The following is a 27,108-nucleotide window of genomic DNA, read 5'->3' as shown; positions in this document are numbered from 1 at the left end:
TTTGCTTTTGTTTCCCTTGCCACTGGAGACATGTCAAGTAAGAAGTTGATGCAGCTCAAAGAGGTTGCTCCCTGTTTTCTCCTCTAGGATTTTGATGGCTTCCTGTCTTATGTTTATGTCTTTCATCCATTTTGAGTTTATTTTTGTGTATGGTATAAGAAAGTGGTCCAGGTTCATTCTTTTGCATGTCTCTGTCCAGTTTTCCCAACACCATTTGCTGAAGAGACTGGTTTTTTTCCATTGGATATCCTTTCCTACTTCATCAAGGATTAGTTGGCCATAGATTTGTGGGTCCATTTCTGGGTTCTCTATGCAGTTCCACTGATCTATGTGTCTGTTTTTGTGCCAGTACCATACTGTTTCGATTACACTTTGTAATACAGCTTGAAGTCTGGAATTGTGGAAAACCCAAGAGACTCCACCAAAAAATTGCTAGTGCTGATCCATGAATTCAGCAAAGTCACACAATATAAAATAAATGTACAGAAATCAGTTGCATTTCTATACAACAATAATGAAGCTGCATAAAGAGAAATCAAGGAATCAATCCTATTTACAATTGCACAAAAATCCAAAAAATATCTAGGAATAAACCTAAACAAAGAGGTGAAAAGATCTATACACTGAAATCTATACAAAGGTTGTGAAAGAAATTGAAGACATAAAGAAATGAAAAACATTCCATGCTCATGGATTGGAAGAATATTGTTAAAATTCAATAGCACCCAAAGCAATCTACATATTTAATGCAATCCCTATAAAAAACAAAACAAAACAAAACAAAAACACCAGCATTCTTCACAGAACTAGAACAAACAATCCTAAAATTTGTATGGAACCACAAAAGACCCTGAATAGTCAAAGTAATGTTGAAAAAGAAAACCAAAGCTGATCCATACGTATTCTTAAACATTTTCCCTTTGAGTCATCCCTCAGCATGTACTCCCAGCCTCGAGGGCTATAAAAGCAGGTCCTAAGGGAGGAGGGTTGTGGAGATCTACTCATCTTGTGGTGCACAAACAGGCTTCTCCCTCTAAGTTTCCCTAATAAACCATTTCTTGTCAAGCTGGACTTGTCAGCCTTTTCCTTTGGTCTTAGGACTCTTTTGGCCTTTGAAGCTTGATTTGCATATACCTCCCTTTCACAGAACAGTGCAGTATTTGTCTTTCTGCATCCAGCTTATTTCACTTAGCAGTATGTCCTCCACAGTGTACTATCATATTATTGGTCATCTGTCAATGGCATTTAGGTTGTATCCATACCTTGGCTATTGTAAGTGACGGTGCAGTGAACATGGGAGTACAGATATCTCTTTAAAATATATACCCTGAAGTGGGATTACTAAGTCATAAGGTAGTTCCATCTTAAATTTTTTTCTGGAACCACCATACTATTTCCCATAGTAGCTGCACCCATTTATATTCCATCAATAGCATACAAAAATTCCATTCTCTCCAAATCCTCGCAAACATGTTATTTTCTGTCTTTTTAATAAACAGCCAATCTGACAGGTAGGAGGGGATATCTAATTGGATTTGCACTTCCCTGATGATTAGTGAAGTTAAGCATCTTTTCATGTGTTTGTTGGCCATTAGTATGTCTTCTTTTGAAGACTTCTATTCAGGTCCTTTGCTCACTTTTAATTGGGTTCTCTGGTTTTTTGATATTGAGTTGCATGAGCTCCTTACATATTTTGGGTATCAACTCCTTATCAGAAATATGGTTTATAAATACCTTCTTCCATTCCATAGGTTGCCTTTTCACCTGATTATTTCCTTTGCCAGACAGCATTTTATCCTGATGCAATCTCATTTGTCTATTTTCCCTTTTGTTGGTTGTGTTTTGGGGGTCATATCTAAAAAAATATTCCCTAGCGCAATGCCAAGAAGCTTTTTTCTCATGTCTTCTAGTTATTTTACAGTCTCAGGTTTTATATTTAAGCCTTTGACCCATCTTGAGTTGACTTTTGTATGTGGGGTGAGATAAGAGCCTAATTTCATTCTTCTGTACGTAACTATCTACATCTAGTTTTTTAATATCATATACAGGCATAACTCAGAGATACTGCAGGTTCAATTCCAGACCACTGCAATAAAGCAAATATTGCAATAAAGCCAGTCAAATTAATTTTTTTATACATTGCTCCACCCATGTCGTTGCAAATGATAAGAGAGTATTATGCTAAGCGAGATAAGTCCGAGAAGGACAGATACCGTATGATTTCACTCCTATGTGGAATTTAAGAAACAAATGAACAAAGGAGGGGGGGCGGGGAAGAGAGAGGGAGGCAAACCAAGAAACAGACCCTTAACTATAGAGAACAAACTGATGGTTACCAGTTTGTTGGGGGGATGGGTTAAATAGCTGATAGGGATTAAGGAATGCATTTGTTTGATGAGTTGTATGGAAGCATTGAACTTCAGCATTCACTGTATGTACAACTGAAACTAATACCATAACCACTGGTTGAGACTCTGTAAATTACACTTTCTATTGTTAATTAACCATCTTTTTATTCCCCTCTTTGGCTTTATTGAGGTATAATTGAAAAACAAAGCTGTAATATATTTAATGTGGAAAATGTGATGATTTATGTAAATTGTGAAGGGATTCTTACAACTGAGTTAATTAAGGCATGCATCACCTTTTTGGTGAGAACAGCTAAGTTCTACTTTCTTAGCAAATTTTAATTATATAACAATCACAATTGTACTTATATAGATTCTCAGACTTTTTTTTTCTCAGACTTTTTTTTTCTCAGACTTTTTTTTTTAATCTTATAACTGAAAGTTTATACTTTATTAATCTCTCCTCATTTTCCCCACCCCTCAGCTCCTAGCAACCTCATTCTACTGTTTCTGGGTTCAACTTTTATTTTTAAATTCTATCTACAAGTGATACCATGCAATATTCACCTTTGTCTTGCTATTTAATATAGCCAAGTGATACATATTGTTGCAAATAACAGAATTTCCTTTAGGACTCAACATTTCATTAGTATATATGTGTCACATTTTCATTCATCCACTGACAGACATTTAGCTTGTTTCCATACTTGGCTATTATAAATAATGCTGCAAAGAACATGGGACTATAGATATCTCTTTGAGATAATAATTTTGTTTTCTTTGGATATATATCCAGAAGTGGGACTTTGGATCACGTAATAGTTCTATTTTTAATTTTCTGAGGAGTCTTCATACTGTTTCCTGTAGTGGTTATACCAGTTTACATTCTCACCAACAGCAAATAAGAGTTCCCTTTTCTCCACATCCTAGTCAGCATTTGTTATCTCTAATCATTTTGAAAACTGTCATCCTGACAAGTATGATGTAATATCTGTGGTTTTTTGTTTTAATTTTTTTAATGTTCATTTATTTTTGAGAGAGAGAGACAGAGAGCGAGCAGGGGAGGGCAGAGAGAAAAGCAGACACAGAATCCAAAGCAGACCCCAGGCTCTGAGTTGTCAGCACAGAGCCCAACGCAGGGCTTGAACTTACGAACCATGAGATCATGACTTGAGCTGAAGTCAGACACTTAACCAACTGATCCACCCAGGTGTCCCTCACTGTGGTTTTTAATGGCATTTCCCTGATAATTAGTGAAGTTAAGCATCTTTTTATGTGCCTATTGGCCATTTTTTGGCTATTAATTTGTATGAGTTCCTTGTATGTTTTGAATATTAACCCTGTATTGGATATGTCGTTTGCAAATACTTTCTCCCATTCCACAGAATGCTTTTTCATATTGTTCATGGTTTCCCTTGCTGTGCAGAAGCTTTTTAGTTTGATGCAATCAACCTCATTTATTTCTGCTTTTGGTATGAAATCTAAAAAACCATTGCCAAGACCAGTATCAAAGAGCTTACCCCATGTTTTCTTCTATGGGTTTTACAGTTTTAGGTCTTATGTTCAAGTGTTCAATCCATTGAGTTCAATTTTGTGTATGGGGTAAGACAGGGTCAAGTTTTATCTTTTGCATGTGGCTATCCAGCTTTCCAAACACTATTTACTGAAGAACTATTCCTTTTCTCACTGTGTATTCTTTGTGCCACTATCAATAACTAATTGACCATATATGCATGTATTTATTTCTGGACTTTCTGTTGAAAATGTCAATACCATACTATTTTGATTACTATTCCATTGATCTATGTGGTTTTTTTATGCTAATACCATACTATTTTGATTATTGTAGCTTTGTAATATATTTGAAATCAGGAAGTGTGATACCTCCAGCTTTATTTTTTTCTCAAGATCGCTTTGGCTATTTGGGGTCTTTTTTGGTTCCATGTAAATTTTAGGATTATTTTTCCTATTTCTGTGAAAAATGCCATTTGAATTTGATATGGATTGCATTGGATCTGTAGATCACTTTAGGTAATAAAGACATTTTAACATTAATTCTTCTAATTAATGAACACAGAGTATCTTTTCATTTATTTTTGTGTTAATTTCTTTCATCAATGTTTTATAGTTTTAAGTGTACACCTCTTTCACCTTCTTGGTTAGTTTATTCCTAAATATTTTATTCTTTTTCATTGTATTGTAAATGGGATTGCTTTCTTGTGGTTTTCTTTTTTTGAGGTGTCTTTGTCTGGTTTTAGTTATCAGGGTAATGCTAGCCTCAAAGAATGAGTCTGGAAGAATTCCCTCTTCCATTTTTTTGGAAGATTCTAAGAATTGATATGAATTCATCTTTGAATATTTGGTAGAATTTACCCATAATGCCATCTGCTCCTAGTGTTTAGAAAAATAATATATTCTTACATATAACAGGAAGGATTCAAGACAAGCATAAGGGACCAATCATTGAGAAAATCTGTGGACTTTAATTCATTAAAGATATTTAAAAACAAAAGAGAGATAGCAATTTGTGCAGAATTATTTTGATACTATTCTGAATAGACCAATTTTTGCTATCTAAAATATGTGAATATGTAATATTTACCGTTAGCCAGCATGCCAGTTTTCTCTTCTTCCTAAATTAAAAGAAGAAAATAATCATATTATTTGAAACCAAAATTATATAAAATGACCACAATGCAAATAGTAGCAAAATTTGAAAACCAGTGTTTTACTCCATCATGAGAAAGAAATGTACCTTCCAGATTTCTTTTATTACTCCCATTCACTAATAATTTTACAAGACTAGAGAACATAGCTATGAAAGAACTTCAGGACTGGAGCAATTACCAATTAATTTAGGCCTTTATAAGCCTTGTTTAAAGAATCTTGATGCCATCTGCTCATTCACCTTGCTTAGAAATTCTATTTTTTGAACTCCAAGATAACATGGATACTTTATATAAGATTCTTGCTATTATAACATCATCAATCACTTCTCTTCTTTTCAAAATTAATGATCAACTATAATTTGTAGTCTGTTTCAGTTACATTTTGAGACAAAATTTTCAAAAAGGCAGGCCACCAAATGGCAAGATAATTGAAATTTATCAAAATTATAAGTTCCGTTAGAGTAAGTTTTATAATTAGTGTCACCTACATTCTCCACTTGGATAGGCAACATGTAGGATTCATTATTCCATAATAACAGAGCTTTAATTCCTTCTACACTGACACATTTTTATGCAGGCCTATATTTTCTTTTTTCTTTTTTTTTTTTAAGAGAGAGAGAGTGCATGCCTGAGCAGGGGAGGGGGTAGACAGAGAGAGGGAATCTCAAGCCTGGCCACCCTCAGCGTGGAGCCTGACGTGGGGTTCAATCCCACAACCCTGGGATCACGACCTGAGCCAAAACCAAGAGTCGGATGCTCAACTGAATGAGCCATCCAGGCACCCCTATATTTTCTTAATATATCAAACCACTGTGTCTTCTACTGACTTATTTTTCATAAAATATTTAAATTGCCATATTCTAAATATAAATGCTAGTAAGCTTCTAAGGAAAGCCAGCAGATCACATTAATCTTCATGTATTTCTAGAGGTCTTCTTATTTTCCCCACTAAACTGAGTGATATAGAGACAACTAGTGACAAAGCACCAGGTATATTTAAAATGAGAGTATCTATTGATACCTGGAAAGTATTTCTTGCTTCTGTTTAGACAGTCTATGGTTTCACACATGTTTAAAACATGTAATCCTAACATGCAGTCCCCAAAGAGACCTGACTATATAGATCAAGACTAACATAATAGGGCGCCTGGGTGGCTTGGTTGGGTGTCCAACATCGGCTCAGGTCATGAACTCGCGGTTCGTGAGTTCGAGCCCCGTGTCGGGCTCTGTGCTGACAGCTCAGAGCCTGCCTGGAGCCTGTTTCAGATCCTGTGTCTCCCTCTCTCTCTTTGACCCTCCCCCATTCATGCTCTGTCTCTGTCTCAAAAATAAATGAACATTTAAAAAAAAAAAAAGACTAACGTAACAAATAGTAATTATCCAACTTGTTAATATAAGTAGCTTCAGAGAGTTCTATATGGCAGACATTATGTAGTAATATCCTTAGCCAATCTTGCTAAGAACTAAGAAGAGATCTAGAGTATAGCAACACTGAATATGAATGAAGTAATGAATTAATTCATGATCTTAGTCTAATAAGTTTCAGACAGTAATGTCACTGCTAGCATAAATACTGAGGAGGGATGTTTTTTGTATTTCACAAAGACAAGATCTACCAAAGAAAGTGTAGCTTAATATACCTGTTTAAAAATTAGATTTGAGATTTCAATTAAAATTTTAATTTTTAAAGCTTAAGGAAATTACTTGCCAAAAGAGATCCTTTAGAAAATCAATTGCCAGGGGCACCTGGGTGGCTCAGTCAGCTGAGCATCTGACTTCGGCTCAGGTCATGATCTCGCAGTTTGTAGGTTCAAGCCCTGCATCGGGCTCTGTGCTGACAGCTCAGAGCCTACAGCCTGCTTCAAATTCTGTGTCTCCTTCTCTCTCTCTGTCCCTCCCCTGCTCATGTTTTGTCTCTCTTTGTCTCTCAAAAATAAATAATAAATGTTAAAAAGTTTTAAAAAAAGAAAGAAAATCAATTGCCAAATTTATTGATTGACATCCTAAATTAAGAAAATGTCTGAGTGTTAAGAGACCTATAGCTTTATAACAATGAGAAAGACAATAAAGAACTTTGTATTTTGAGCTCTCCATATAGTGACAGTCAGCTAAGGTGATGAAAGAAATTTCAAAACTGTCAAATATATAATTGATGTATCACCTGTTTGGGTACATGTATTTTTTCAGATTTGGGATTTTCTTTGGAATTAGTCTCTTCTTTAGTGGTCAAAGGTGCATCAATATCCTCCTCATCTTCAAAATCATCACTGTAATTTTCTGAAAAAAATAATTTAAAAAGATAGAAGAATCACACTGTTAAAAAAGTCATATTCCAATAAAAGACTGCTGAGTTCCAAAGAAAGGAGACTGCATAAGAATAATTTGCTGAAATATTTACATAAAGATATCTCTAGAGAACATTTTTTTTTGCAAAGATTTAATCAGAATTCAATCCGTAGACTTAAGTTTATTTTGTCATCTTGTACTTTCAAATAGTTATAAGAGTTTTAAATTTTAATCTTTTAAATTATTAACAGACTAAAAATTTCTAGAACTGTCCAAAAATTTTTATATCTTTAAAACAAAGTTTAACACTAAAGACAAAGTCTCAAATACCCTACTTATAAAAGGCAGTGCTTTTTTGAAATCTTGATGTTGTTAAACACAATTGTTAAATTTGCTTATTTTTTTGATTTTTTTTTTTTTTTTTTTGTCTGTGTAGGTTATTTCCAATGTAAGCCTGAAACAGTACCTATGAAAAGTCTATCTCTAGCCCTTCCCTTGGGTAAATACTAGCTCTACATGACCTAACATTTCCCAATCCTGGGCACTTCTCAGCTAATGTCCCAAATCATATCTCAGTTATTTTACACCAGAAGGGAAAGGTGTGTCCACCTTAACATGATGCCATTAGACTACTTCTGGAGAAGGTGTGGAAGGGACTATCTGGCCAGGATTTCTTCACCAATTAAAAACAATTTTTTTAACATTTATTTTTGAGAGAGAGAGAGAGAGAGAGAGAGAGAGAGAGAATGTGAGTGGGGGAGGAGCAGAGACAGGGAGACACAGAATCTGAAGCAGGCTCCAGGCTCTGAGCTGTCAGCACAGAGCCTGATACGGGGCTCAAACCCACAAACTGTGAGATCATGACCTGAGCTGAAATCAGATGCTTAACCGACTGAGCCACCCAGGTGCCCCACTTCCCCAATTTTTAACTTGTTTATTGCCCTTAAAGGAATGACTGAGATCTGTGATCTTTTCAGAGTGGAAACCATCATTCCAGAAATAAACATGACCTTAACTGTATTTCAAAAATTAGATAACATTCAGAAACAAGATGGCCTGATGAATGAAAGACTGTATGTGGTACTAGAGAGTCTGCTTCTGGAATGGCTGCCTTTTAGAATGGAGAGGAAAACTTGAGTTTAATTAATAACGAAAATCTGGAAATTAATTTGAGAGGGCTTAGAAGTTAAACAGAGATGTTTCTGAAGGTAAACATCTCTGTTTTATTAGTTCATAAGAATACAAAGTGGGTACAGTACATTAGGTAAATAAACTAGCTTAGTTGGTTAATTACATCAATTATCTATATTCTGAGGCTGAGAAGCTGACCTTTGTTTCTCTCCCATATAAGAAAGAACACTGAGATTTTCTAAATATTAGCAGACATAATTAAATTTGCAAAACAGTTATTTTCTAAATATTAGTAGACATAATTCACAAAACAGCTATCAAGAAATTACTTTGTATTAGACATACTTCTAGATTCTAGAACCAGTGTAACATGATTAAAATTCTAATATTCTACATGGGAAAGAAAATATGGGAGGGTATGACAATGAACTTAAACAACTATGTGGGATTTGAGAACTACTTGAAATCGATTTCAACGGAAGGAAAATAGTGTTTGTTTGACTACAAAGAGGCAGTATGCGAAACAGTTTAGATAGTATACCATAGCACTTAAGAGCATAACCAGGAGGGGCACCTGGCTGGCTCAAGTTGGTAAAACATGCAACTCTTAATCTCCGGGTTGTAAATTCAAGCCCCACATTGTGTATAGAGGTTACTTAAAAATAAAGTCTTTAAAAAAAAAAAAAAAAAAGGAGCATGACCAGGAGCCAGAAGGCTTGGATTTAATTCCTGGTTCTACTACTTATAGTATAGAATCATTGGCAGGTCACAAATCCTCTTTGCCTCATTTTCCCCATCTGTAAAGTGAGGATGCTAATAGCACTTATCTCAAATGGTTGCTGAGAAGATTAAGAGTTAAAGTGTTTAGAAGAGTGGCTGGTATATCATATGCCCTATTTAAAAGTGTTAGCTATTACATTTAGTAATAATTATCTTTGTTAGCATTATTATAGCTAGTGTTGCATTTAATCTGAATCAAAAGTTAGTAAGGCCAAATGTTATTTTGGATTGGAAAAAGTGCTAATGTGCATTTTTCAAAATTACATTTTGTTAGTTGCATTTTGTAACTGAATCATCTACAGGCAAATACTATAACATATAAATAACCAATCCCTTCTCCAGGAATTTGTCATGAGTAAACTAAGGAAAAATCATTGGTAGATACAGAGATGACAACAGATGAGAAATAAGTGGAAATAAAACAGCATATCAGAGATTTCAGAAACAATAAGGCAAATTAAGTTTATATAAAAATGAAAGAGTAAAACCACATTGAGAAGGTAGTTTTCATATGAGAAATCCCAGAGATAATAATATGCTGGCTCTTCCATATTGTTTGGAAAACAATGAGAACATTCATTTGTAGTGTTCTAACCTTTTTGAGACAAAGATGTTATACATTCAAGGTACTATTTCTATTATTATATTCCCTAACTTTGCAACTTTGAAAATATTATTTGCATAAGTAGAAGAAGTGTTTTAAAATTCAGATAAAATAAATAATAGTCAATGTATAAGATCTGAATGATAGATTTTGTAGACATTTTCATTCTTTGTGGGAAAATTTCCCTGAAAATTTTAATTTGAATACGATGCAACTTACAGGACTTTCTCCTCTACTATCCTGGATTTCAAGAACTTTGTAAACAATGAGTAAATTGGACTAAATATATGAAACAACTATTTACAGACATTGGACAACTGGCAGCACAAAAATATGATTCCTAAGAAAAGAAAAACAAGTGAGGTGAGCCCTATGGAACTTGAAGGTACATACATTCATGAATGTTAAGCAGGGAGGGGAAGATCAGGACAGTCTCACTGTGCTAAGGTGACAGAGATAAGAGCAGAAAAGCTGGGCAATCGGAAGTTGTAGGGCAGTAACAGAGGAAATACCTATGTAGAAACAGAGCTCTAAAGATCTGCATGAGGTCTCCTTGAGTCTTTCCTAAATATTAAGTCATATTTGTATAGTTTGAGTAACTGAAAAGCTACAGGCTGGAAAATTCACAGAGCTCACAAGGGGTAGTGAGACTCTGGAACTCTACCCAGCTGAAGTGGAAAAAATCCTCATTGTTTAATAGGGTCATTCAGTAGGAACCTCAAAAAGGCTGTGCCTTATCCCTAGTGTCAAACTGTACTGTGGAAGTCTACTCTAGACTTCCTCTAATAAAGCATAAGAAAAGCCTTGAAAGGATCAAGCTAGCAAAATCAGTTATCTGCCAGAACAAAGCTCAACACTCTTTATAAGAAGAAAACAAAATGCAGACACTCAACAATGTAAAAGTCTGCAATATCCAACACCCAATAAAAAAATCACTAAGACTTACAAGGAGGAAAATGTGACCGTAACTAGGAGAAGCAGCAGTCAATAGAAAGAGACCTACAAATGCACAAACACTGGGATCAGCAGAATATGCTTAATGCTACGAACTTGAAAAAATGAACATGAGAAAAGATACTGAAGAAATTTTTTTAAAAAGACCTAAAACTTTTAGATTGAACTTCTAGACTGAAAGAAAAAAAATATAAGATTCAATGAATTAACAAAAGATCAAAAGAAAGAAGAAAAAAAATCAGTGAACCTGAAGACACAGTAATAAAAACTGAAGAACAGAGAGGAAAAAAACTTTAAAAAATGAAAGTCTTAGTTACCAGTGGGGCAAAATTTAGTCATTTCACATAATTATAATTGAAGTCAGAGGGTAGGGGATGACAGAAATAATATTTGAAGAATTAATGGGCAAAACAATTTAAAAAATGTTTTATTTTTTTGAGAGAGAGAGAGAGAGAGAGAGAGAGAGAGACAAAGTGGGGGAGGAGGGAGGGAGGGAGAGGGAGAGGGAGAGGGAGAGAGAGAGAGACAGACACAGAGAGACAGAGAGAGAGAGAGACAGAAAGAGAGAGAGATTCTCAAGCAAGCTCTATGCTTAGAGCAGAGCTGGACATGAGGCTTGATCCCACAACCCTGGATCATGACCTGAGCTGAAATCAAGAGCCAGATGCTTAACCAATGGAGCCATCCAGGCACCCCATGGACAAAACATTTTTTTTAATTATGACGGAAAGTATAAATCCATAAAGGCCCCTGGGTGGCTCAGTCAGCTGAGCGTCCGACTTCAGCTCAGGTCATGATCTCGAGGTCTGTGAGTTCAAGCCTCACGTCGGGCTCTGTGCTGACAGCTCAGAGCCCGGAGTCTGCTTTGGATACTGTGTCTCCCTCTCTCTCTGCCCCTCCCCCGCTCATGCTGTGTCTCTCTCTCTCCGTCAAAAATAAATAAACACTAAAAAAAAAATTAAAAAAAAAAGTACAAATCCATAGATCAATGATGCTCAACCACCTCGAAAGAGGATAAATACAAGAACAGCACACCAAGATACATTATCAAACTGCCTCAAAACCAGGCTAAAGAGAAAATCTTGAAAAAAAAAAAAAGACCCAATATACCTTAATCATAATAGGAATTATCATTGACTTCTCATGAGAACTAATACCATAAGACAAAATGAAATTGCTAAAGTGATCACAGAAAACAAAACTCCAGAAGTTTTTCCTAGTAGACCCAGGTTCTTCATGCTGAAAAAAATTACTACATAGAAACTCAAAATACTAGGTAGTTACCACAGCTGACTCTTGAACATGGGTTTAAACTACAACTGGCTCCACTTACATGAGGATATTTTTCCAGTATAGTACTGTAAATGTATTTTCTCTTCCTTACAACTTTCTTAATAACATTTTCTTTCCTCCAGCTAACTTTAAAAATACAGTATATAATACACATAGCATACAAAATATATGTTAATCAACTGTTGTGGTTCTCATTAAGGCTTCCAATCAACAGGAGGCTAACAGTAAAGTTTCTTCTAGGGAGCCAAAAGTTACACACAGATTTCTGACTGTGCAGGGGGTCAGCATCCCTAACCCCTATGTTGTGCAAGGTTCAACTGTATTTGAAAGTTACTAAGATAATCAATCTTAAAAGTTCTTATCTCAAGAAAAAAAATGTTTTGTGCTAGTGATAGATATTAACTAGACTTGCTATGGTGATCATTTCACAATGTATCAAATAATTATGTTGTATGCCTGAAAATAATCTTATATATCAATTATGCTTCAATTTAAAAATTAATTTTTAAAAATCCATTTTAAATAAGAAATATAAAGTCCTCAAATCTATGCAAAAGAATACAAAAAACTAGGAATGATAACTAAGTGGATAAATGTTTTTACATGTATATACATTTTTTATCTTCCTGAAAAATTTTTTAAATAGACAGTTACAAATAATAATAATAATAATAATAATAATAATAATGTATCATGGAGTTTTAACATATAGAAGAAAAATATATGACAAAAATACCAAAAAGGTTGGGAGGGAGTTTACTGTTTTTAAGACTCACTTAATTGGTATAATGTTATTTGAATGTACTTTCTTTAATAAGATAAAGATGCACACTGTGAATCATAGAAAAACTAAGAAGAAAATGGGGCACCTAGGTGGCTCAGTCGGTTGAATGTCCGACTCTCAGTTTCAGCTCAGGTCATAATCTCATGGTTTCGTGAGTTTGAGCCCTGTGTCGGGCTCTGAGCTGACAGCGTGGAACCTGCTTGAGATTCCGTCTCCCTCTCTCTCTACCCCTCCCCTGCTCACGCTGTCTCTCTCAAAATAAATTAATAATACTTTAAAAAATTTAAAAGAAAAACTAAAAAAAAAAATACAGCAAAGAAGTATAACTAACAAGCCAAAACAAGGGATAAAATGGAATGCTATCAGTACTCAATCCAAGAGACTACAGGACAAAAGCAACAAAACAAACAAATGGCAGAACAGTAAACAACCATACCAATGAATTTACTTTTATAAAGGGTAGAAACATGTCAGTCAGAAGTCAGAAACTGTCAGATTATTAGATAGAAAAGTAAAATCCAGCTATATACAATCCATGAGAAAATCATTTTAAATATAAAAACAAAGACAAAGACACATTAAAAGTCAAAGGATAAAAAGAAATACCTGAAGAGCCACACTTTAGAGATACTGGTCCTGGCTCCACAGATTCCCATGGTCCTTTTTCTATCTTCCTAATTGGTCCACCACCCACTCCCAACAAATGAGGCAATAGTGCACTTTCAACAATTTCTTAGTAGCTCAGATTGTAACATAGGCAGTTCACTCTACCCATTCAAAGCTCTTTCCAAGATACCATTTTCCTTTTAATTATTTTTCTATCAATGTCTTTATTAAAAGTTATACTACCTTTACAAATATTGTAAATTTTAAAACCAATAAAATTACCTGCTAGTTCATGTTTCGATTCATTCTCATGTTTATCTTCAGTTAGTTCTACATTAGCTTGACTACTAAAAAAAAAAAAAAATTACCTAATTTAGTATTACATGTTAATAATAGGTTCCCATGCAATCTTTCATGTATATTTTTTAAAAATCCCTAACATATATTTTCTTCTCAAGTACTCTTATTCTATCAAAAACTAAAAATTTAGGAGCTATAAAGAAAATGTTTTGAAAAGAAAGAATCCTTAAAGCCTAAGACTGTCGCTATCAACGCAAAGAGAAAAAATGCCGTATTTTTTAACTTTATACACGAATACACACAATTTTACACATAAATGTGTGTCTTTACATGTCTCAGGGCTCAGATATCCTTTATAAACTAAAGATTAGAAACTGACCACGGGGGTGCCTGGGTGGCTCAGTTGGTTAAGCATCCGACTTCGGCTCAGGTCATGATCTCGCGGTTTGTGGGTTTGAGCCCTGTGTTGGGCTCCGTGCTGACAGCTCAGAGTCTGGAGCCTACTTAGGATTCTGTGTCTCCCTCCCTCTCTGTCCCTTTCCCACTCACACTCTGTCTGTCTCTCTCTCTCTCTCAAAAATAAGTGAACATTTAACAAAAGAAAAAAAAAGAAACTGACTATAAGTTATGAGAACCAGTGAAGTCTACATAGAGGCCGGAAAAGAATGCCAGGTTCAGCATTTACATGTTAACAAGCAATTTAATCATGAAATGGAGGCTGAATATGAGGCCTAAACCTATAAAATCTCAGCAAAGTGACAAAGGAACTTGAGCAAGTTTTAAATAAATTGAGTATACTTTTAGTTCATATACTGTCTTCTTTCAAAGCAAGGACTCCCTTCTACTTTTTTCAGTCCATGAACCCTCTCTTTAGTGAGATCAACAAATCCAAGAAGCTATAAAACTGTAGTAATAATAACAGCAGCAAACACTATTGTGTACTCAATGCTATTTAGCACACTAACTGGCCTATTCTAGAACAGAAATATCAGTAGTTAGGAATAATGTTAAGAAATAAAACAAGCTAAGAAATATTGCAAAGGTGCAAAAACCTGTGGCCAATGATCCTGTGTATGCTTAATCTGTGCTGTCACTGTTGGGAGAGGCAATCAGCATGGGCCCTGAGTGTCCTTGCATGTTCTTGTGGGGTACACCAAGAAACAAAGGCACAAACCCCTCATTCCCAGGTCATTTCCCAGGATTGGGTGTGCATCAAGCAACCTTGAGAGATGAGGCAGTATCTCCTCCCAGAAAAGGAGCAGGCTTGTTTCCTCTTACTATAAAAGCAATAGATTCCCCAATCTCAGTGATCTCTTCCTGTAAAGCAACCCACCATCCATGCAGAGAGCCATTATGGACTCTCCATGTTGCCTCTGCAGGCCATGTGGAGCATGGGGGAACTGAGGCAAATAAATGTCAGATGTAGACTGGACTTTTGTTGTGAGAAATAAAGTCCTTTGCTTCTGACCCAGGAAACCATGTCTATACTCAGCATCCATAAAACTGACCAGCTAATTTGTTAGTTTATAAGTAGGGTAAAAATCTCAAACTCTATACAGTTCGTGACAGTCACTATACTGCTTTACCCCTGGTCTGTGAGAAACTAAGCATCATAAGACCAGGTACTCCAATAACCAAAGGTTATGATTCTCCTCAGTCTTAATTATAGTTGGTGTTCTTAAAACCTTGAAGATGTGATATGACTTCCATTTATAATTTTAAAAGGTCAAAGGTCGGCTCTATTTACAGATGACCAGCTCAGTCAGCTAGCAGGATTTCCAGGATAAATGAAGTTTCCTGATAATCATCAGGGCCAACCACACACAAAGGACAGAAACAAAACCTATCTTTTACTCCCTGGTTCCTCCTTTCTTTTCTGTCCCTATTTTCTCTGAGTTTATAACAGCTATCTGAACTTTCTTATTTACCTTATCTGTGGAAAATTGCTTAATAAATTACTTTTATGGGGCACCTGGGTGACTCAGTCTGTTAAGCATCCGACTCTTGATCTCAGCTCAGGTCATGATTCCACAGTTTGTGAGTTCAAGTCCCGCATCAGGCTCCACACTGACACTGTGGAGCCTGCTTGGGATCCGCTCTCTCCCTCTCTCTCTGCCCCTCTCCTGCTTATGTGCATGTGCTCTCTTTCTCTCTCTCTCAAAATAAATAAACTTAAAAAAAATAATAATAAATAAATTACTTTCCTAGTAAGGTCTTTTTGCAGTGTGCCATTAGTCTCAGTAGCATCTCAGGCATGACATTTCACATAGCTGGATGCAGAGTGGGCTTTCAAACACAAATTAACATATTTCATTCATATATAAGAGAAACCGTGACCAAAAAAAAATGAACAGAGAAAAAAGAGATAAAATAAGATTTAACATGTACCTGTTATAATGTTTATCCATTTAAGTCCATGCATATACCAGCCTTCCAAAAATATGGAAAAACATAAAAATCATTTAATGATAGTTGATATTGTATATATATTACCTATGTAAAGCTTTAAATTGTGTGGAGTCATTAGAATCCAATTCCTTATTTAATCTTGAATAATCAATGGAAGATGTTAAGCCTTCCTCAAGCCTGGCAAAAAATTGCTCCTTTTCCTCTTGTTCCTCTAATGTGTCCAATCCCAATCCAAGAACACTATGATTGAGTTCAGAAACTATGATCTCTAAATGGAAAAGAATGAATATATTTTTATTAACATGCAGAATTTTGACAAAATTAATTTTAATGGTGCATTTATTGATGTCCTTAATAAAACTTTAAAAACTTAAAAAATACTGTATCTCTTATCCACCAAATACAGATTTACTATTCATAATCAATATGTAACATTGTAAGGTTTCTCTCGAGATATAATTCTAAACCTTCCAGGAAGGTATTAAGTATGTCTACACACTTCAGTAAAGGAGGCTAGAAGATACAATTTAATTTTTATAAAAATTTTAATTATAGGCATAGTAATTAACCTGTCAATTTGTATCCCTCATATTTCTTACCATTTGTTTCTAAGCTGTCAATACTTAAGATAGAGGTTCCACTGCTCTGAAGAAACTGAATCCTTTCAGGACACTCTTCTTCTATTCCCATAATAGGCTGAGAAGTCTTCTTAGCTTTCACATAGCTTACATTTGTTCCAAGCTGTCCTAGGGGTGGGATTTAAGATACAGTTCGATATTTATGTTCACAAAACTGTTCTGACCACAATGTATTACCCAGTGATATTGTTACACTAACTTTTTTTTCTGTTATACTAATATTGTGGATAGTAGCTATAAAATAAATCTGGTCCATTTGATAAAAATCCAACACCATTTAATAAAAATCCATCAAACATAAAATTCAAAGAAAAATTACAGTACTATTTATTTGCAGTGTATCTTATGAAATAATTTCAAAAGTTTATACATAATGAAACAAACTTTAAAAATTACTTGAAAGCACAACTATTTAATACAGTATACCATGCCACTGTAAGGATATCTTCTGCTTTATGTGAAGGAAGAGTAAGAAACAACTAGGTGAACGAGAAAGGGGAGACCATTCTGAGTAGGAAGAAGGAAAGGTACAAAGAAAGGGTCAGCAACAGGAGGGGCAGGCCACACTGGAAGACACAAAAAGGCCAGTAAGGTTGGATCTAGATTGTGAGGGTGAGTCCAGGTGGAAATAAGCCCAGAGCAGGATCGATGGGTCAGACAGACCAGGCTGGTACTCATAGCCCAAAGTAGGGTTTCGCTCTTTATTCCAAAAACATTAGAAAACACTGAAAAAGTTATGCAATATCAACATTTATCATAATAGCATACATTTGTTGTAAAAAAAAACCTGAAATATGGAAAAGTTAAATAATTACATTGTGTGGTATAAATATTAAGATTAGAATACCACTTTTGCTTAGAAGGAAGTCTTAATAAGTCACAAATTCTGCCTTCAGTATCTTAATTAGTGTCCTCTTGGAAAGGATTCAGCATCTATTTCTCATGGCTCTGTGTATTAAATAATGGTTTTATACATCAAATAATAACTTCTACGGTTGCGGAGTATCAAAAGACATACCTATAGACACTTCCAATGAAAAAGCGCATGCCACAGGTTGGGGTGCTGTTGTGGTGTCTGTAGAGTCTCACCCTGGCTCTGAAGCTGGACTCAGGGATATGACCAGACTAACTGAGCTTACAAGAAACTAATAACCAAAACCCAGATCCATTCAATCATTCATAGTGAAGAGTATAACCTGTAGAAGGATTAGACTGTTTCATCCTCTAGGCAGAACATTTATCCTTATGGCAGCTGAAAGAAAAATTCTAAGGTTGAAGTAGCTAAATGTTGATGTTTACTGATGCCTATCCAAATTTGGTAATGCATTCCTCTCCTCCTGAGGCTGTTTACCTCCCCGCTGTGATGCTTCTACACTCTTGATGGCAGGACTCATACCCTGTCTGTATACTAGTGTCTGGTATGCATAATATACCATGAACTCAATAAATGTTTGTGATTGAACCAGGGACCAGGTTACGTCCTTGGGTAGAAAAACCCTCTCCTCTGTGTTCAAACAGATGTTGTCAAAGTTTGCTTAAGTATCCTTATTTGCATCTTTTACTAATCAAATCCACTTCTGATTGATAAATTCTTTTTTAAAAATTAATAACTTTGCCAGGTTACATTCCAGTGTTGGTCTAGGACCTATTCTTCTCCTTTAGGATGAGTATGCACATTCTATCTCTAATTCATGACTTTCTAGAAAAGAGACTTTAATGCTAATTAAGTCTCAAATCTTCGTAAACAATTCCAATAGTACTTCATCATATAATAAATATCCTTTCCAAGCACCAATGGGGGGAAAATTCTAAAAAAGAATTCTTTGCATGCAAACTTTAGCATTGTTACATGGTTGGGGGACTTCTGAAAAAATGCACTGTATTTTTCAGTAAGGCAATTCCTTATTTACAATTTTAAGAACAGAGAAATGACTATCAAATTCACTCTAACATTTATTAAACACATTTATTACTTACTGTTAAGGGTCAGGGGATACAAACAAAAAGAAGTGTTTCCCGCCTTCACAAAGCTCACAACCTCAGGAGTAGCCCTATGGGTTATAACTATCAACACAATGTGTAAGTGCTGTTGCTATGTTTTGAAATCAAAACAAAGGAGAAAATAATTATGTTGAAAAGGGATCTAGAAGAGCTAGGAAAGGATTGGAAGGAGGTAACGTCAAGCTTTACTAGACAAGAAGGATGAGAGCAAAGGCAGCCTTGTGGTGAGCAAGCATGAGCTAATGCACAGAGGCATAGTCAATGATGTTTCCAGGAGATAGGGAGTAAGTATAGCTGGAGCACAGAAAGCTAGAAAGGAGGGTCCTAGTCAGATGATACCGAGCCTTAGCTGTCACATTAAGGAATCTGGGCTTAATTGCATGGGGAAAAAACAAAAGCTACAGGGCAAATTTTCCTCCAGGGATACAGAAATCCTGCAAGTTTACAAAATGGTGCTTAAAGATCCACAAATAGTTTGAACATAGGTTAACAGACATGGTCTGGGGTTCCTTATGGATAATGGCAGTTTCCTATATAGCATGTACACCAAAGCACAGGTGCCAGAGAGTAGTTTTCCATTTGTAAAGATGTGACTAGGACTAGTTCTGGGAAAGCTATACATATATGTCAGATAGGATCAACAATGAGTTCTTTACCAAGGCAATAAATTACTTTTTTGCTATTGTTATTAACAGACTGTGATACCAAAATCTATAGATTTCTTAAAATCTACCCAGTGCAAAGACATTAATACACTGTCAGAACATTTTATTAAATCATCTCAAATCAATCTGCCATGAAACATGACAATACACAAATATGCCCGTGTTATTTATCATCTTAATTTGAGTGAATATAAATTATCCCAATATAACAATATAACCTGATAATGCAGAATCATCATAGATTCTCAACTGCGTAATACATAATAAAATGAAGTAATATGTAATTCAAACTTTAAAAAGTCACAATACTAGTATTATTTTCTTTAAATACCTATAGTACAACAACCAAATCCCAGAATTAAAAGTCTTGACTGACCCCTTGTGGTCAAATAATTTGAAATAAAAAACCCAGCAATATTTACCACCATCTTCAAAATCATCTTCAGTTATCCACCATGGCAATGCATCTTTCTTCTTCACTTCTCTTTCAGGCTGTCTAGGTGTTTTGTTTGAATTCTCAAAAGAATCATCTGAAAGCTAAATCGGATATAAGCCACTGATTTTCAAGAATCCCAGATTCATCACTAAAAATGTTTCTCTTCATTGTACATAAACAATTTTCTCAGCAATAATGTATACATTCTTATTTTCAGATATGTGGCTAAAATAACTTAAATATCAAATATACAACTCTGAACATCAATTTCATATCCAGAGTTAAACAAGTAAACTAACCAGAAAAAAATCAATGATAACAACAAAGAAATAAAACTTATCAAGAAACTTGATCAGAAAGAAAAAGAGAAGGATACAATCCCCTTCTAGACATCCTCTAGGGTCTAAGAATAAATAATGATTGAGCAAAATTACCTGGCATCACTCTAGAAGAACACAGAATTCTAAGACCAGAAGAACTGAATTTCAGGTGTTTACCAGAGAAATCAACATTTTGTCACAATGATTAATAAACTTTAATCAACTTTTATTGTCCTTTTCTACTCTTCAAGTCCAAATTTTATTACGATCCTAAATCCCCTACTCTAACCCTAATCGACCCACCACCTCCACCATGTGGTCAGTAACCTGCCCTCTCTCTTCACAGAGAAAATAAAGACCTTCACTCAAAAACCACCCTCCTTTCCCTCACTCCACCATTCACACTCACCTGTTAGACACTGCTTTCCTCTTTCAGAAAAGAAATTCTTTCCTCCACTCCTGGGAGAACCTGCAGAGGGGTCACTTCCTGCCTTTCTAGGTCCTTACTTCCTTGGTCATCTCATGTTATCTCTGTCTCTGCATCCCCTCCTCTCTCTCCACTCCCTCCTTCCCTCAGGTTATAAACCTGCCCATCTCTGCCTCGCCAGGGCCTAGCACAGCACCTCGCACAACTGTGGAATGTAAGAATGAACATTCAAGTCTACTCCACTTTTCTTAAAAAGGCAAAGCAAAACAAAACAAACAAGATTAAGATCCTTATTCCTACCTCCTCTTTACCACTTTTCCTTTACATACTAGCATCGTGAGTTCACTGCTCAACCCTTTAGAATCTGGTTCCCATCCAAAACAGCTCTCCTCCAAATTCCAAAGGCCTCCTAAATGTCACAAATAAAGGACCACTGCTAGTCATCTTTCCTGATCACATCATGGGACTTGATACCGGTGACCAACTCTTCTCGAATGTCTCTACCTTTGATTTCACAGCATCACTTCCTCCAAGTTATACTTCAGCTCTGTGACCTCTCCCACCTGTCTATTTTAATAGGTCTTGGCTCTTTTGCCCATTTCTTTACAAGACTTCCCCAGGACTCTGTTCTTGGTCCTTTATCTTCATCCTACACAACTTTCCTGGAGAAGAAACCAACGTTTATTCCATACCTGCTCTATATCAGGACCTATCCCCAGGTTATCTCAATCTTTAAGCAATCCAATCAAGATTTACAGAAGGGGAAACAAGCTCAGAGAGATTAAGCAACTTGTTCCAGTTGTTACTGTTAGTAAGTGTTACACACCCAGGATTTAAACAGAGGTCTGATAACACCTGTCCACTTTCCATTACACTATGTAATCCCCCAACTGGCACCAGAGTGCCCTTTCACTCTAGTAAGTGCCAGGTTACTTCCAAGATGACAACACACAAATTTCCACCTGCCAACCAAACAATTCTATCTCAATGACTTATAATAGTGTCAACTTTAAAGTGTTCCAAAAGAACTCACGGTCTTCCCTGACAACCTGACAATCAGGTAGGAAGCGGGGGAAAAGGGAAGGAAAAGGAGTCTATCTGAATTTTAGTTTTATCACTTTCTACTCGGTCTCTAAACTTGGTCATCACCTAGAAATGTTCCATCCTCTCTCTTCCCCATATCTCGCTGTTTACCAAATTCTGACAATCTGCCACAGACTTGGTCTATTCCTCTTAAGCCCCATAGCCACCTAAGAGTATGGAAGGAGTAGAGGTTTTGGGAGCCAGACAGATCTGAGTTCAAATTTTAACTTCAAAATATACTAGCTGTTGCTTAGAAAAAATTATCCTCTCTTTTCAGTTTATTCATGTGTTGAAAAACCACTGACCTTGCAGGCTTGTGACAAAGGTCAGAAAATGAAATGGAGAGTGCTCACCCTACTGTCTAATATATACTAGGTATTCTCACTTTTGATAATCTTCCACAATGCTTTTCAGGTTACTACCATTAAAAACAAAACAATACACAAAAGCAAGTCCCCAGAGAGTAACTGTGCTGCTGAGCATATGAAGTTGGAAACCTTATATACTAAAACATGGCTGGTGGGAACATAAAATGGCACAGCTAGTTTAGAAAACAGTCTGGCCATTCCTCAAAAGGTTTAACAGAGTTACCATATGACCCACCATTTCCACTATTAGGTATACACACAACAGTAATGAAAACACACACCCACACAAAAACTTGTACATGATTGTTCATAGCAATATTATTTATAAATGCCAAAAAGTGGAAAGAACTCAAATGTTCATCAACTGATATGTGGATAAACCCAAAAAATGGAAATGCCATTGAGCTATAAAAACGAATGAAGTACTGAAAGATGTACGACATGAATGAACCTTTAAAACATTATGTTGAGTGGAAAAAGCCAGTCACAAAAGACCACATACTGTATGATTCCATTTCTGTGAAATGTCTAACATAAGCATATATTCAGAGACAGAAAGTAGATAGTGGTGCGCAAGGCTGGAGAAGGGGTAACTGCTAACAGGCACAGGGTTTCTTTTGAGGATAAAAATGTTCTAAAAGTGATTGTGGTGATGGCTGCATAGCTGAGAATAGGCTAAAAACCACTGAATTGTACACTTTAAATGGGTGAATTGTATGGTATATGACAACTCAATAAATCTGTAAAAAGAAAAAAAAAAAAGCTGGTAAGCTGGTCCTAGCAATCTCCTTCTAAAGATATGTAAGCCATATTGTTGAACAATCTACTGAACAATTTAGCAAAATGACTAAAGAAGTTACCATGACTCTAAAATCATGGTTTTTATTATTAAAAAGTGAGACTTTAAAAAATGACCCAAATCTCCAACATGAGATAAAAGCTTTTATGGGTTGAGACTGAATATGAGAGAAAGATATGGAGGGAGAGTGTTGAAGGGATGGCAAATAAAGGGCAAAAGGAAAAAAAACTGGTCTACACTGCTTTCATCTTTTACAGTGAAAACACTTTCTATAAGCTTAATTTTCAAAATGTGCCCATATTTGAAAATAAAAAATCAGTTTCCAAATGAGAAGTGAGATTCTTACCCTGAGTATCTATTACATTCGGATAATTCTTAAATGCGGTTTTTAAACCTTACAACAATCCTACAAGGTAGGCATTATTTTTCCTGTTAATTAAACTGAGGTTTTCTACTACATCGTATATCAAACTCCCTTTATGAACAAGAATGTTAGTATAATCATTTAAAATGTGACTCTCCTGGGGGCACCTGGGTGGCTCAGTTGGTTGAGCGTCCAACTTCAGCTCTTGTGATGATGTCATGGCTCATGAGTTCAATCCCAACATCAGGCTCTGTGCTGACAGCTCAGAGCCTGGAGCCTGCTTCAGAATCTGTGTCTCCCTGTCTCTCTCTGCCCCTCTCTGCTCACTCTGTCTCTTGCTCTCTCTCTCTCAACAATAAATAAACGTTAATTCTTTTTTAATTCTGTATAAAAAACAATTTAACGTTTATTTATTTTTGAGACAGGGCGAGACAGAGCACAAGCTCTGTATTCACTGTATTCACTGAATTCACTGTATTCACTGTAGCATAAGTGAATAAGGGAGAAGAGGGGTATAAAGCGAGTGAGGAGGACATGAGCAAAATCATCCAGGGCTCTGTAAACCATGGGAAGGAGTTTGGATTTTATTCCATTTGTGATGGGAAGCCAATAAAGTGTTTTACAAAGAGGAGGAACAGTCTGATTTACGTAAAAGACGGCACTGGCTGCAATGTGGTGAAGGAATGCTGGGACAGTACATAGGAACTGTTGTAGTACCTCAGGTGAGAAGATGTCACCATGGATTGGGATGATGGCAGATGAAAGGAGAGAGAACGAGGAAGATGACAGATATATTCTGGAGGAAGAGTTGACAGAGTGTGGTGACAGACTTGTGAAGCTGAATGCAGGACACCTCATTTAGAACACAATGGGGAAGTCAGCAGGGGGAGCTCTCACACTCCATCAATCTGTCATCAATTGCAGACTCCAAAAAAAGAAGTGTATCTTGCATTTCCTAACAGAACAAAGCCTACTCTACTACCCCAGTGGGAGGAAGGAAGGTTTTTCTTCATGCCCAGCAACAGCCCTGCCAATGAGAAGCCATCACCGTCCTGAACTCCTGTTTTCCGCCAGTGGACTTTCCTTCAAAGCAGCCCCTCCCAACTTCCTCCTTTTCTCTAGAAAATAACGTCCCTCTCCTTTGATCTCAGGTCTTGCTTATGGGTTTGCCATCATTTGCATGTCCCCAACTGCAGTTCCTTTGCCATTCCCAAATAAATGATAAAATAACGGGCTGTTTTAACCTTGAGGTCAACATTACTTGGTGATCAGAAGTGGGATCCAGAGAAGACTCTCAACAACTACGAGGCTGGTGAGCAAACAGGTGCCTGTACCCACTGAGCCAAATGAGCTCATTCTTTTCTCCCCGACCCTGGAGTCTGAGAGTATGTGTCTCCTGGTTCCAAGCTCTGCTCACTTTGCATTTTGAGTTCTCTGACTTTATTTAGGATCTATTTAAAAGCTTTATTCTTTCTTTTTTATGAAGGCTTTGTCCTATCTGGTGAGTACTCATGTTTTTCTGAACTTCTGGTATTGACTAATGGGATCATAATCCTCTAAACTCTCTCAGGACAGCCCTCCTCCTCCTGGGATCCTGGCTGGCTTTATATTTAAAAACTAGGATCCTCCTGCATGCACAATGATAACAAAATAGACCAACTTAACTAAATTTAGAACTTCAATGACTGTCATGGGGGAACTTTTGATCTCCTCCAACTTAATTTTCTCAAAACCAAATTAGAAGACCATGGCTCTAAAATTAAACAAACTGCATGGAATGCCTGTTTTAATTAGTACCCAAAGACTTCCATACATATTGACTCTAAAATTACCCCTTTGCAAAATACCATTTCTAAATTAACTAAGGCTACGAAACAATTGAGAGAATTCAAAACGGCTTTTGAGTGCTCTTTCCCTTCCCTGGATTCTTCATCTCCAGACACACAGCAGTCATCCTGTGCTCTGGCCACTCCTCTGGGGCCATCTTCCTACTTGCCTGCAGCAGCATCCCAGCCCCTCCATACCCTTTCCCTTCCTCATTCTACTCTTCTCTCTGGATTTCCCTTTTCCTCCTTATCTCTCCCTGCTCTCTTCCTCTGAACCTAGCAGAACCTCCTCCTTTAAAGTTAAGCCCCCTGAGGATCCAACTGCTAAACTCCTAGTTTCTTATGTTCTCTGGACTAAAGCTGAACTACAAGCTAGAGCCGAAGACTTTGCCAAAGTTACTGAGGATCCTCAGAGATTTGCTGAGTAATTTAACATACATATTCAAACTTATCAACTTAGTTTCTCAGATTTATATCAATTAGTTCACACGCTTGTCGGTGAGGGCCAGGCCTAACATTGGATGAAACTGGCCTGATAGAAAAATCCTGAAAGAGATTTAGAAAAACAGATCTCTGACTTTTGGCAGGACACTCACTAGAGGTCTTCACAGAAAAATTGCAAAAGCTTTTCCTAAACTTGTTAATTGGAACATCATTCAGGCTTGTGCACAAAAATTCGATAAGCCTGTTATTATCACAAATGACTCCAGGTTATTTTGAATGAAAACTTCGGTCTTCCTGTAGATGTTGAGTCCCCTCAGGTAGCCTTTAATTCTATGTTCACTAACCGGCTAAATCGATCTTTCCCTTCCAGTTAAAATGACCAGAATGGAATGGGAAACTACATCTGCCCTAGATTTGGTTAATTTAGCAGTTCACCCGCATTCTAGATGATTAGACTAAAAGACCACTAAAATCCTTAATTTTCATCTCCAACAAATGTAGGCCCCTAAACAAAACCAAAACCCTCCTGATGCCTGCCATTATTTTAAAAAAACAGGACACTGGAAAAAAGGCTGCTACAAACTCAAGTGCTCCAGATGCTGTCAGCCCTCTAACCACTCTTTCCAATGTTCTCCTAATCCCCAAACACTGGGCTCTGAGGAACAAAAGGGGCTTGTCCCAATTCTCTGTCTCAACTGGCTCAAAGAAACAACCCTCCAGACTGGGAATGAATTTCTATCTGTACTCACTGCCACTGGAGCTACACTCCCGGTGCTCAACCCACCACTATAAAGCAGCCCATGCCTCAGAGGAACAAAACCATTTAAACGGTGAGGTTCCTACCTCTAATTAAATCTATTCCCTCTGGTGTAGGTCCTTTAAGAGGTACCCACCCTTTTTTCCTTAATTCTCTCATCCAATTCACTTACTGGGCTGAGATTTCTTAGAAAAGTATCTTGCTGGAATTCCTTTTTCCAAAAAGGGGTAAGCAATTCTAGAATTTGATAGAAGCAACCAAGATTGCCAAGTTGGTGAATCAAGTGACCTTTCAACATCTTTTACTTGCTTCACTTCTGACAGCATTGGAACTAATTCTAAGGGCACTAACCATTGTCCCAATTGGATCAGTTACCACCCTTCTTATGGGTAAAATCCTCAAAGCACCTCGTGCTAAGACTCAAATAGACCCCACAAAAGATCTCCCCCAAATTAATCAATACCCTATAAAGAAAGAAGCCCTTCAAGGCATCAAGCCCAAAATAGAAGATTATAAGGCCCCGGGACTCATTATCACCTGCACTAGTCCTTGTAACACCCCTATTTTACCTGTAGGAAAACCCAGTGGCTGAGGGTGGAGGTTTGTCCAGGACCTCCAGCAATAAATATTATCCCTTAGCACCTTGCTGTTCCTAACCCAATATGCTACTAGCATCTAGTCCTACTGAAAGCAAACTTTCACTGTCATTGATCTCTGTGTGCATTCTTTAGTATTCCAGTTGATAAATTAGTATCTTTCTGCCTTAACTTGGGAAGGAAGACTATACATTTAGATAGTAATGCCCTGGGGTTTTAT

At 36.5% G+C, this 27,108-nt stretch overlaps 1 protein-coding gene across 4 annotated transcripts in view; it reads right to left on the bottom strand.

Moving 5' to 3' along the window:
• The window catches only part of CEP162 (centrosomal protein 162), a 113,720-nt gene that overhangs the window by 80,620 nt on the left and 5,992 nt on the right, over positions 1-27,108 (bottom strand). For 3 of the 4 annotated variants that reach the window (XM_015066728.3, XM_027057314.2, XM_027057316.2), the window contains exons 3-8: positions 19,891-20,005; positions 16,764-16,910; positions 16,249-16,432; positions 13,738-13,802; positions 7,179-7,294; positions 4,951-4,981 (exon numbers count right to left, since the gene is read on the bottom strand). In XM_015066728.3, the coding sequence (XP_014922214.1) occupies positions 4,951-4,981; positions 7,179-7,294; positions 13,738-13,802; positions 16,249-16,432; positions 16,764-16,910; positions 19,891-20,005 (658 nt within the window). Of the gene's footprint in view, positions 1-4,950; positions 4,982-7,178; positions 7,295-13,737; positions 13,803-16,143; positions 16,179-16,248; positions 16,433-16,763; positions 16,911-19,890; positions 20,006-27,108 lie in introns of those variants that run through there. The other variant, XM_053222499.1, reaches the window with a different exon arrangement.

The sequence above is a fragment of the Acinonyx jubatus genome, chromosome B2 (genome assembly GCF_027475565.1).
Source record: "Acinonyx jubatus isolate Ajub_Pintada_27869175 chromosome B2, VMU_Ajub_asm_v1.0, whole genome shotgun sequence".
Taxonomy (NCBI): domain Eukaryota; kingdom Metazoa; phylum Chordata; class Mammalia; order Carnivora; family Felidae; genus Acinonyx; species Acinonyx jubatus.
This window is presented reverse-complemented; position numbering and strand designations above follow the sequence as displayed.